General features: G+C 37.2%; 1 protein-coding gene across 10 annotated transcripts in view; it reads left to right on the plus strand.

Moving 5' to 3' along the window:
* The window catches only part of LOC126319942 (A-kinase anchor protein 9-like), a 490,541-nt gene extending 479,235 nt beyond the window's left edge, over positions 1-11,306 (plus strand). For all 10 annotated transcript variants that reach the window (XM_049993656.1, XM_049993664.1, XM_049993682.1 and 7 more), the window contains 2 exons: positions 6,722-6,839; positions 9,040-11,306. In XM_049993656.1, coding sequence (XP_049849613.1) covers positions 6,722-6,839; positions 9,040-9,154 — 233 coding nt within the window. In that variant the 3' untranslated portion in view covers positions 9,155-11,306. The remainder of the gene's footprint in view (positions 1-6,721; positions 6,840-9,039) is intronic.
* The last annotated feature ends 2,490 nt before the right edge of the window (positions 11,307-13,796 follow it).

The raw sequence follows: 13,796 nt of genomic DNA on the forward strand, positions 1-13,796 counted from the left end.
AAAAGTATTCCCAGAAATTTATTATTCTATATTAATAATTTTTTGGCATTGCAATTCTTTTCCATCATTGTACATAAATTGTTTTCCATCAGTGTACATAAACTGCTTTCAATACTCATAAGCTGCCTGATAGCTCACTGGTCAGTGTAGAGCAATACCAATCCACGTATGCTTTTTCACATTCATTCGAAGATAAATCCACATTCATAAAAATGTGAAGTTTAAAATCTCTTTTACAAATCACTACGGGTTGTTTATGAATTTACAGATTTTCTTTTGCTCCACTGCGTGCCTAAAGAATACCATCACTTTACTTATGTGACTCACAGTATTGTGTAAGTCTTACTATTTAATGCCATTGAAGTAGCTTACATGTCAGATCTTTTGACTATTAGCTGTCTCATACAGCTGACTGTGCCCAATGTATGTATGAAAGGCTCATTTACAAATTTAGTTTTTCTTTACAACGTCCAGCTACATTACAGATGAAATGCAGTGCCATAGTAGCATTGCTAAAGCTTCTCCCAATATTTCAGCTGAGCCAGAAATTATTCATTGACACAAGAACAAAATCATGATACGCTTAAGTGATCTGCAGAGTTGCTATCACATACTGCTGGCATTTGTTTGATGTGGAATCACAATCTCATTCCAATTTCGAATGTGTGACCTATTTCAGCTAAACATTTCTCTGCAGTAAATCAAATGGATTCCCTGTTCCTTAAACTTTGAAAAGCCTGAATGTTTATAAAAATTTAAAAAAAAAAATTTCTCTCTTTATAGATCCGTGAATAATTTAGGATTTCTTGAGAACATTTTGTGTAGGCCAGGAGACACTAAACGTGACACAGATATGCCTCAGCCAAGTAAAATGTCAGATTTGGAGATACATTAGTTTCAAATACAGGCTTTCCACGTGTAACTACATAGTGTGTGACAAGGTATTTGTTGAAAATCTTGGTCCCATCCCTGTTTGAAACTGTGGGCATATCAGGACATGTTACCAAAAGTAATTTCCTATTGTCTTTAGATTTCTTACAGCTTAAAGTGGAATGGTTTCCATCTATGATGAACTTTCCCTGCGTGGATGCAAATGGAGAAAAATGGTGAACTACTATTCCCAGACGTCTTGGTGTGGAGAAAAGGTGGCAGCACTTATCTGTGTACTGTAAACCTAAACACATGGACTTAAACTTCCAAACCAAAAGCTTTCACAATCCTGCACAACAAAGTGGCATGCTTAGGATGTTGGTCCATAGAGCATGAGCCATATCAAATTCAGGCAGTTTATCCAATGAAATAAACCACCTCCGTACTGTATATTTACAGAATGGATATTCCGAATGAGAGCTTCAGCGTGCTTTATACACAGCACATGTTAGACGAAGTGAGAGCTGTAGGAAAGTGAAGAGCGAACAGAAAAGGTGATCTTGCCATACATTTGTGGTGTTTCTTCAATCTACCAAAGTTTTTAGGCTCAGTGAAAGGCAATCTTGATTTAAGAAGACCTGGTGTGTGTAAGATTCTCTGTAACCGTTGAGCGTCCTACAGTGGATGAACTTGAAGTACCATGGAGGACAGATGCATCAAACACCGACAGCGCAAACATGTGGACCAGTCTGAGAAATCTGCAGTGGCCAAGCATTGTCTCAATATGGTACACAATTATGTTCCACAAAATTCTCTTGTTGATGTCTACACACTGGGACAGCATTATTAAAGAAGCAGTGGAAATTTGCAGCTCGAAAAAATCTGTTGAACACACACACACACACACACACACACACACACACACACACACACACACACACCATACCATCTTAGAACAGCATGAGATCCAGTAAAGGGGAACTATTGGTTATATATGAGATGATTCTTTGGCGGTGACATAGATGACAATGACAATGATAAAGATGGGCACTCATGCCAGTGCGGACATGTAGATCAGCAGGTGGCTCCCAACAGAGGGTGCTGGAGCAACCGATGGCAGTACACAGTATGTTTTACAGCTTTAGCGCATGCACCAGTGCTATTAGTTCATCATCTTACAAGTGGCATAACTGTCTCTCTCGTTGCCGATCAGGAAATCTTCAGTATTGGTCACCAGATTTGGCACGTTCATATCTGTGCGGTTTCTTCTTAGCCTGGCATAAATTGGAGGCTTCTGTAACAGCCCAGCAGTGTGTTCATCACACATGAAGATGTCTGTCAATTGTGCTGATGAAATGGTGTGTAAATTACATGATGACATCCAATGTCTCGTAGATGGTATCTACCACCAGTCTCTTGCCAAAACATCAAGCAACACAACTTTCCCTATATTTTATGCATATGAGAAATTTAGAACTAAACAATCTACATTCTTTCTAAAGTGTTTGTAGTATCTTGCTGAAAATAGAAATGGTACACCCATTGTAATATGGAGATTTTTTGATAATTTGGGCAATTGCTAAGAATCACTTACTTACTCAACCTTTGAGAGTGTGTGTGTAATACTGTCCATGTCACAAGTTGATAGTGGAGGGAAGAGATGTGAAATAAATAATAATAGACTCACAGGTTGCCAGAAGATTGTTGGATGATTTGGGTTCAAACAAGTCTGTAGGTGTTTGTGAGATAGTTCTGAAACTTCTTAAATGTGTTAGGTTATTTACCATAATGAAACAGTGTTAAGAAACAGGATATGTCCTACTAGATTCCAAGGAAGAATAACACACAGTACAAAATAAAAATTGACGAGGTAGTGGATAATAAATGGTTGAGTTTTTGTAGAAAAGGGTGAAAGGTGTTGTTAAAACTTATTTACATGTGATGTTTAACTGAAAGAAGAAACTGAAGAAAGATAATGAATGGCAATGAAAGGTCAAAGAAGCAACTCCTGACCCAGGATTCTGAGTGACTTTTCTGAACTGTACCCCCTTTTCCTAAACATCTCACATCCTTTTCCTTCATGCCTCTTCCATCCCCTTCAACTCTTCTGCTGGAAGAAGGAGCCACTGGCTCCAAAAGCTTGCAAAATTAAACATTTCTCTCTCTCTCTCTCTCTCTCTCTCTCTCTCACACACACACACACACACACACACACACACACACACACACATTTCCCCCCCCCCCCCCCCCCCCGTGTGTGTGTGTGTGTGTGTGTGTGTGCGCGCGCACGCGCGTTTTCTCCTGCTGCTGTTGGTAAGAAGAATTTTTTTTTATCCATCCAGTTAAAAAATATTGAATTTTTTATTAGAAAGTCCATGGAGGAATGTAATTAATGTAAGGAGAAAAGGTAACAACTCACTGAATAGGTAATGAGTCATTGATAGATACTTGAAAAGAATAAGAACTTGCTAACTTTTGGACAAATCTTTCTTCACACACACACACACACACACACACACACACACACACACACACACACACACACACACACACACACAACCACAACTGTATGGTTACACTGTCCCTGACTATATTGTGTTGGTCTGAAAGCAAAAAACTTTTTCAGTCTTTTGTGTGCCTATCACTGACTCAATGCCTCCGCTGTTTGGTGAGTTGAATTACATGATAAAAAGGGGAAAAAAAAATAAAAATACAGGAAATGTAGCTGGCAAAAGTTAATACAAATGTGTAAAAAATTATATTGCCAGAACTGTACAAGAATACTTGACCATTAGAAAGGTAGATGCTTGTGTGAGAAATTTATCTGCCATCTGTAAGAAAATTAAAGGAACCTTTGGAGAAAGCAGAAAGTAGATAAAGGTGAAATGAGAGATACATTACTGTGGGAACAACTAGACAGAGCACTGAAAGATGTAAGGCAAAAAAAGGTACCTGGAATAGACAACATTCCCTTTCCTGAGATCCTTGATAGAACTAACCATGACTAAACTATTCCACTTGATATGTAAGAGGTATGTAACAGGGTAAATATTCCCAGACTTTCTGAAGAATTTAAGAATCTCAGTTCCCAAGAAGGCAATTGCTGACAGGTGTGAATATCACTGAACCATCAGTTAATAAAACATGGTTGATACCAGCACAAATTATTTACAGAAGAGTGGAAAGTCCTGTAGAAGCCAAACTGGAAGAAGATCAGTATGGCTTCAGGAGAAATGCAGGGAAGTGCAAGGCAGTACTGATCCTATGATTTATCATAGACTGCAAAAAGGCAAATCTGCATTTATTGCAAAAATGCTTTTAACAGTGTTGACTGGAATGCACTCTTTGTGGCCCTGAAGGTAGTATCACATGCACAAACTGAAAGGTTACCTGCAACATTTGCAGAAGTTGAAGGAGGTGAAAGGAGGCAGTACTATAGAAGATGGTAAGACAGGGTTGCAGCCTATTCCCCATGTTATTGATTTTGTACACTCAGTAAGCAGTAAAGGACCCCAAAGAGAAATTACGTGAAGGAAATGAACTACAGGAAGGAGAAAAAAAACTTTATGGTTTTCAGATCATGTCATTCTGTCAGTGTCAGCAAAGTACATGGAAGGCCAATTGAACTGAATGGATAACATTAACTAAATCTTATGTAAAGCAGGTGATAAGATTGCATAAATTAGGAAATGAGATACTAAAAGTATAAGATTAGTTCTGCTGTTTGGGTAGAGAATATCAGAGAAATTTATGCCACAACTTAGTTAGAAGAAGGAATCAGTTGATAGGACACAACCTGAGACAAATAACACTATTTAATTGGATAATGGAAGAACTTTGGGGGGTTAACATTGTATTGTGAGAAGGCGGCTTGACTACAGTAGGCTAGTTCAGGTGTGTGTAAGTTGGGACAGTTATGCAGAGGTGAAGAGGCTTGCACAGGACAGACTAGAATTAAGATCTACATCAAACCAGTCTTTCGACTGAAGATGTCAGCACCCTGAAGTTTGTTATGAAGAACCATTTGTAATTTGTAACTCAGTAGCATTAGTAAATTTAGCAGTAGAATAAAAATGGGCTCCACTACACACAATGTAACTTTGGTCTTGTGCAAAAAGAACTAGAATATGCAGACACAAAATACTTGATCTGCTTCCTTGTCCTGACAGACAATGAAAACAGCTTTAAAACCAAATTGAAACCATTTCTATGCTACAATTCCTCCTACTCTGTGGAGTAACTTCTGAATAGACACATGTGTAATTGGATTTTATCTATTACATTTTATTGTAGATTAAGATTATTGTAAAAATGTGCATGTTTGTACATGTACACATTACAGACCAGGGTGAGTTCTCAATTGAAAATAACTAAAGTAAACTACATCCCTACCACCCACCCACCTCCTCCTCCCCCCCCCCTCCTATTTTTGAGGACAACAGTTCAAATCTAAATCCAGCTATCCTGATTTAGATTTTCTGTGATTTCCCTAAACTGCTTAAGGCAAATGCTGGGATGGTTCCTTTGGAAGGGCTTGGCCACTTCCTTTCTCCATCATTCCCTAATCTGAGCTTGTGCGCCATCTCTAATGACCTCATTGTCAATGGGATAGTAAACACTAATCTCCTCCTCCTCCTCCTCTTCCTCTAAAAACTACAGCACTACTTAACAAAATAGTCCTTGTATACTCTCACTGACTTACACATGTGAGGTTTGGTGGAAATTGCTACTAAGATCATATGTATTAAATCCTAATATTACAACTTTTGTGTTGCACCACCTCATATCCACTTGGCTAGCAGATCATGATAATGCACTGCTTCCAGGAGGCGACCATGTACTGAATCAAATCCGACCTCATCAGTTGACAACAAGGGCTGCTGAGCAGGCCAGCCTTGATATGTTTGTTATGCATTTTCCCACATCCAGCTAGGCAAATACTAGCCTGATATCCATGTCTCACCCCAGATATACACTGCACAAACATTTACAAGGCTTTCTCTCACTAGAAAATGAAGTTTACTCTAGGCACAGGTAGTTGGTGTGCACAACTTCTGTCCTCTATGCCCATAGAGAAATGAGAAAAGGCAAGGAAGAAGTAGAAGTAGAAGAAGAAGAAGAAGAAGAAGATGATGATGATGATGATGATGATGATGATGATATCTCCTTTGGGTTGCCTCACGGCAGGGAGGTACTGTCCGTGAAAGTGTTAAATTCACCAATGTTATAGATAAAGACAGCTCTCTCTCCCAATCATTGACACCTGGTTACAGAGGATGAAATATGGGACAGCAAAATGAATGAAACCATTAAAATTAAAGCCAGTGATGGTTCGCAAACAGTGAGAGAGGGTACCAACCAAGTTCTGTCTGGCACCCATTATTGGCCACAATAGCAGTTGCACCCAGCCGAGGGACAACCAAGTGGATCTCAACTGCCCACACTTGGACTTAGATACACCCTCCCTCTCCCCTCCTCCACTCTACCCCCAACAACAAGACCCTCCTATGAGGTATCAAACATTGCCTAAAAAGATGATGATACAGATGTTGTCTCAAAACTTCACCAGAAGATTATGAGAAGAACACTCATTGAAACGTAGTGTTATCCAGTAAATCAGTTTCAAAAATCAAACTGCCATACATTTCTGTTGAGATGCCTCAGTGTGATATTTATTTAAAGTGGGTTTAATAGCATAAAGTTTCACACTATGTTGTGAAGGGATAAAAGAAGTGCCTGTATGTCTCTAATTTGGAAAGTAATATATGTTCACATGTATTTGAAGTGTTGTCTTTTGTAGCTTGATGTCATCTTTAAGACACAGAATAAAGCACTAAATGTTGACATATAGGTCCTAGGCGATGGGGGTCAGTGGCATCTTCCAACATCTGGGGATCAACTCACAGTCAAGGGATTCAGTCACCACCGAGCAGAGATTCTCCTGTATTGTCACAGTGGCACCAACAAAGGTCAGTTACAATGTTTAAAAAAACACGTTCTGAAATATGGTGTGCTTCTTTCTATTTTAATCTTACCTTGTAAATTTATTCTTAATGGAGATAAGCCCCAATGCTGATGATGACTGGCAAACTTCATAGAGTCTAAAACATTCAGAGCTAGTGATTTCCTGATACAGAGCCAATTACTATTTTCAGTCCTAATTTTTATGACCTTATCCTATGCTCAAATTTAATGTGATTTGTCTCCAAATCAAGATAGAAACACGTCGGCACCTAGAAGCTAGATATTAAGTGGGACTTAGTGACTTACAAATGCTTCTTATTACTATTTACAAATACATTTTTATGGCTAATAATTACTTTTATTCATAATGGAGGGTGGCAAAAATAATACTGACCCATAAAATATTGGTAACAGTGATTTTGATGCACCTATTGTTTGGTGCCACATGCTTCATTGTTAGTATTTTGCTGTGTCATTACTGTATATTTAAGGGAGTGAGATGAACAGATGTGTTTAGTGATCAGTATGCATCAGAAAATACGCACCAGTACATTGTAAAACTTTTGTATAATCTCTAAATTGGTTTTTGGTGTGCAATGTGTGATGTGATTTCTTCCCCAAACAGTTAAGACTAATTGGTAAGTCCAGAAACTCTTTAATCCATATGTGGACCAATTTCAGAAGATAAATGACTGTATGGAAATTTTCAGCACAACAGAGCAACAGCACACACCACTTTGACAATCTTGTCATAAGTACTTGAGGTGTTTGTCGAAGAGAGGACAATCGACAGAGGTTCTAGAATCCTCCTGATAATCTCAGCTGCCTGCTCTCTCCATTTTAGTTTTATCTGATAGGCAAATTGAGGGCCTGGTGTGCCCAAACAGTCATCACACAAAGGGACAGCTACAGTATAACACTGAAAACACTTTGGAAACTGCCCCTCAGCCATAGCTGCTACATTGATAATCAAGAACAGCATTGCATCTATGTCAATGGCAGGCATTTCCAGCATAATATCTGATGTTCATTAACAAGGATCAGTCCTGCATCAGTGTTGTAAATATTTTCTGGGTCAGTTTTATTTTGGCATCCTGTACATTAGCATGTTGTTTTTGAAATACTGAAGTGAGCTATATGTGACCCAAATATGTGCTGTGGTAATGCATCAGTGTAAGTCAAAAATGAATCCAGTCTCTGTACTTTATAAAGTACCAATGCCAGGATGCCAATTACATTTTGTGTGGTTCAGCCAGTGGTTAGCACAACCATTATGTGAATGCTGGTGCAAGCAAGTGGTGCACGTATGATTTAACATAAAATCAAAAGTAAACAGGTCTTAAACAGTTCCAATACAGATAATATTAATCATGTATTCTAGCAGGTATCATTAACTTGGAGACATACACAGTGTCATTGGTATATATATTACTGTATATGTGATATACTAATTGCACTAAAGAAGTGAGCAGTTTGAGGCAACTTCATTGTATATACTAAGTGAAGGTATAAAGGACTGGACACCCGCTCATACCCATTTTCTGTTGGAGAAAGGGGGAAATTTGAATTTTCTTTAAAAAATAAATAAATAAGGAAAGACAATTGAGAGCCTGCCATTGCATGGAAACAAATAAAAAATATAAAATTTCAAGTTGTTAAAGCAGGTAGTTCCTACCAGGAGAGAATGAAACCAGGAAATAGGAAATGTTATGATAACTCATACAAGTCATGTAGCAAATTTCGTAAATCAACAGAAGCATATAACACTCAAGATTCAGATGTCGAACTACAAAATAACAAAGAACTGTAGAGCCGTGGACAACTGGTAGATCAGACATAAAAGCTGGACAGTAATGAGAGGCAATCAGAAATGTAGAACAGATGTGCACAATATGAATTTGTAATCAAGGAGGGGAAGGTGTAGACATTGGTCAGTGCTATGATCTTATTCATTCAATACATTAACTTTAAATCTAAACCATTCAAGGTAATATCGCGTCGTATTGTAAAGCAAAATTTGGTGTAATGTCTCAATCGTACATCTACTACTTATCATTACAACGTCTCCAAGTTCACTGTATAATAGTTGTTGCAAGTAAATGTTGGTTTCTGGCAAGAGAGAATTTACATACAATAGGGTTAGAGCACCTAGTATTATTTGTCTCATAGTAAGATAAATATAGATTGATTTTATGGCTTTTTCAGAGTATCCACGCTTCCAGTTGGACTTGGAGAAGGGTCCAGTCAACTACTAGAGTACATAGATCGGTTTGACACCATACAGCAGCATTTGAGATTGGGAACACCACGAAAAAGCTGAGTGTATTTTGCAAAATGGAAAAAAAAATTATGAACGATGTGTACAAAAGTTATTAAGTGTGTCTCATCAGTGCAGTTAAGTACTATTTATTTTTACCTTAATACAACAAAAATTTGATTGCTTAATCCTGTTGTAATGTTCCACTAATCTTTTATTACATAATTTTTCAACCAAAAATAGTAGCATATCTAGACAGATGCTATTCTGGTATCATGTATGTTGTTAGCTGTGTGTGCTTCTTTTGTACTTTAGCTCAGGGCCTATATAGGTCTCTTTTACATTGTGTGAAGCTTTCCACAGTTCCGTAAAGGACATCTCAACAGCACTGAGACTGTGTGATTGGTGTTCTGAAACACATCTTTTTATGGAAGATTTTTCAGATCTGATGTGTGTATTTTTATTAATGAATTGGCTGTGTCAGCTGGTATAACAAGTGTACATTTTTATTTTTAAGCTGGAGCATGATGTGTAATATTGTTCATGGGATCAGAAGGGACACAACCACAAATAAAACTCAAATAAATCACTTTTAGATACCAAAGATGCATAGATCCATATAGGCAGTTCTGCTGAGTTAGTAGACCATGAAAGCTGGTATTCAGTATTAAAGAAAATATTGTTTGTCATAAGGAATTAGGAGTGGCTTTTAGTCTACATAACTTGCGCATTTACATGCGGAACAACCATACTGGGAATTCATCTTCCCTGTAAAAAATAAATATGTACTCGTATTTACATCAAGCACTATTACATTCACGAGCCACAGTCACTGCACTAATTTCAAAATTTAACTGATATTATCTGCAGACCAGTGACACCTCATTGTTTAGAGTACAGCTTTATCTTTGGTACAAAGAAATAATTTTTTGTCAGTGAATGGAAGATACTGGATGAATATGTAATCTATTTTGTGTAATTTAAGAGAATGTACTCTTCTTTTAGTCTTTGCCTTGAAACATACTGAGGTAGATGAATGAAAGTACCAGCCAATGTAACTTAATTTGTAAATTTTTCTCTGTAAGTATTTTGATAGCTAAACTATCAATGAGAAAACAGTTATTAATTTAAAAGTTGTAAATACTTGCATAAGTAACCTTGGGCACGATAACCTTCTTTTTGCAGCTGATTGTATAATGACAACTACCAAGTGACAAACATTATATGTACCATTACATTAGTCTGCTGATATACTTCATATGCCATTTTGTTTTCAAGTTGTCGTTAATGTTTAAAGTGAATGAAACTGAGAGCTTCCATAAAATCTGGATCCTATGTATAAAAGACTTGTGCACAATAACAGCAGAGTTACAAATTGGGTACAGGTATATGATTGTTGTGATGTATTTCTTAGGAAACGGGGTGTGTGAGTATGTGAACATTTTCTGAGACAGCATATTTAAATAATGTCAGCGGGAACTAGCCAATAATTTGGGCTCTGTTTTTTATACGCACAGCTTATTCCACCCCCATGAATTGCTAACAAGGACAGAGAAAGAAACTGGATATGGCTGTATGCAAGCCATTTTGTTTAAATATTTTTGTTTACTTTTTCCCCTGATGCACATAATTTAATGTATAATGATATAAATAAGAGATATGTCTGAAATTTCAGAATAATGTTTTACAGAAGCAGAATTCTTGCCCTTTGTTAATAAATAATTTATTTACTGTGCATGTAAATGATTCCAAATACACAGAAAACTAATTTATTTATTTTGTGTATGTATATGTGTGATTGACCGTTCGGTGTAAGAAACTGTTGTACATTTAATATCCTTTCATTATTTAAATATATATATATACATATATTTATTTATTTATTTGTATCTCTGTATATTGTGATTCTGTATATTGCATTGTGTACCTGTCAGAAATATATTACTGTGAAAACTAATCATATCAGTATGATGTCATTTATTATTGAGCTTAAAAATTGAGTAATAAGGTACAAAACAGTGTGACCTATGTATAAATGGTGTCACAATTTTGCATGACAAAAACTATTATTTTACTAAGAAAATTTTCACTCAGCGTCTATGAAGATTGTGTGCTAATAGACTGATGATGTTCCTTGTGATTCAAGTGCCTATCCGGAAAGGACTGTAATTTTATAAAAGTGTGGTAATAACAATAAAAGAGAAAAAAAAGCATAGTATAAACATTTGAATCAAAGATCATTGCAAATAGTTGTGTTAACAGGCACATTATTCCTCCACAAACGTTTATTTGTAAAGGTAAGCAGTGAAATACATTCCTCTCCTCTCCCACTTTGACTTGGTGCAATGTCAGTAGGCCTTGTAATATATTATTTTTGAGTGGAATGGATTGTGTCTTGAAAAGAGCTTGTAAGCTGAACATACACGAAGAAAAAAAAAATTATGAAGTGTTGTAAAATTAAGTCAGGGGATACTGGGGAATTAGATTAGGAAATGACACACGAAATGTTGTAGAAGAGTTTTGCAGTTTGAGTATCAAGGTAATTGAAAATGGCCAAAGTAGAGAGGATATAAAATGCAGACTGTAAATATCAGGAAAAGCATTACTGACAAAGAGAGATTTGTTAACATCCAATATAAATTTAGGTGCTAAGAAGTCTATCTGAAAGCATTTGGAGCATAGCCTTATGTTGAAATGAAACTTGCACAATAAGTGGTATAGGCAAGGATATAACAAAAGCTTTTCAGAAGAAAGTTTAAGATTAGATCTTAGATCAGTAGAGCAGATAATTAATGGATAGGTGCTGAACCGATTTGGGGAGAGAATGTTATGACACAACATGTGTAAAAGAAGGGATTTAACGATAGAAGACATCCTGAGGCATTAAAGGATGTTTATTGAGTGGGGGGGAGGGAGGGGGGGGACTGAGGATGCAGACCAAGCCTTTACTACAGTAAGCTGGTCCAAGTGGGTCTACATACACCTACATCAGTAATACAAACATGAAGGGGATTGCGCAGGTAGAATGGCATGGAGATCTGCATCAACTAGTCTTCTAACTGAAGACCAAAAAATTTAGTATGTCGTAGCATGAAATGAGCAGTACTGTTTCAACACATTGTATAAAAACACACTTGTTTGAAATGCCACACACAAATTGGATAGGTAAAAAACTGACTCACCAAGTGGTGGCAAAACACGCACATAAAAGACAGTCAATTACAATTGACAAGCTTTCAGAGCCATTGGCTCCTTCTTCATACAGAAGTGTTGTAAGTCAAGGGCGAGGGGTGAAGGAAAAGGACTGGAGAGGTCTAGCAGAGGTGTTGTAGGTTGTGGTAGGAGGTTGCATAGGGAAAGTCTTTGTCATGGAAAGGATGGAGACCATCAAAATGTAAGTACTGTTGTTTGTTGGTAGTTTTAATGTGGACGGAAGTGTGTAGCTTTCCTTCGGTGAGGACAAGATCAACATCAAGGAAAGTGGCTGGGATTTGGAATAGTACCATGTGAAATTTAATTAGGAGAAGGTATTCAAAGATTCCTGGAATTTCCAGGTCAGCCTCACCATGAGTCCATATGGTAAAGATGTCATCAATGTAAATAAACAAAACCGAGTCCATATGGTAAAGAAGTCATTAATGTAAATAAACAAAACCAGGGGCTAAAGACTTACGGATCCCAGGAAAGCCCCCTCCAAGCAATCCATGAAAAGGTTGGCATAATAAGGAGCCATCCTGGTTCCCATGGCCGTACCCCTGATTTGTTTGTACGTCTGTCCCTAAAAGATGAAGTAGTTGTTGGTCAGTATAAAGTTGATTAAGATGAGTAGGAAGAATGTCATAGATTTGGAATCAGCTGTGCACTGACTGAAGAAATGTTTAGCAGCAGGCCGACCATATATGTGGGGGAACTTGGTATAGAGGAAGGTGGCATCAGTGTTGACAAGTAAGGTGTGTGGTGGGAGTGGGATGGACACGGATCTCAGATGATCCAGGAAATGGTTGGTATCTTTGATGTAGCAAGGGAGTCTTTGTACTATGGGTGGCAGGTGTTCATACAAACTATGCATCCATGTATCCTGTTCATAATGCAACAGTATATAATGACATACCAGTAACATCAGGCAGGAAACTGGAAATCCCCCAGAAATTTGTAAGCAAAGTGAAGGAATACCTAATTAGCCAGTCCTGCAATTTATCATAATATATAAACACTGGGATGTAAATTCCGGTTAACATTAATGTACGTATCAAATACCCTTCCCCCAGTAATAAGGTGCTGACGGTTTTTTTCTGAAGTCAGTAACAGTACATAAATGCTTATTGTTAGTGTGACATGGAAGACAAAACATCAGCAGAGTAGTCTGACCAGGAAAGCTGTGGCTTTGATCAAAGTAATTGTTTTTATCATACTATAAAGTGATCTAGAAGTTATTCCCACACGTGTCAATCTAAGTAGATTAACACTGTTGATGGATGAATGAATGGCTTCTCAAAGGAACTTGTTAAGTACCAAATATTCAATACAGACACAAAATCTCAGTAGCATTCCGCAAATAAATTTCAAAAAAAGTACACTGGCTTACCCCAGTATCTAATCTTATATAACTGGTGTGGACACATAGGTAGAATGAACAACAACAACAGACTCAAAAAATAAGATTTCTGATGCAGTAAACAGTTCAATCAAAAATACCAGATGGTTT

The sequence above is a fragment of the Schistocerca gregaria genome, chromosome 2 (assembly GCF_023897955.1).
Source record: "Schistocerca gregaria isolate iqSchGreg1 chromosome 2, iqSchGreg1.2, whole genome shotgun sequence".
NCBI classification, from domain to species: Eukaryota; Metazoa; Arthropoda; class Insecta; order Orthoptera; family Acrididae; genus Schistocerca; species Schistocerca gregaria.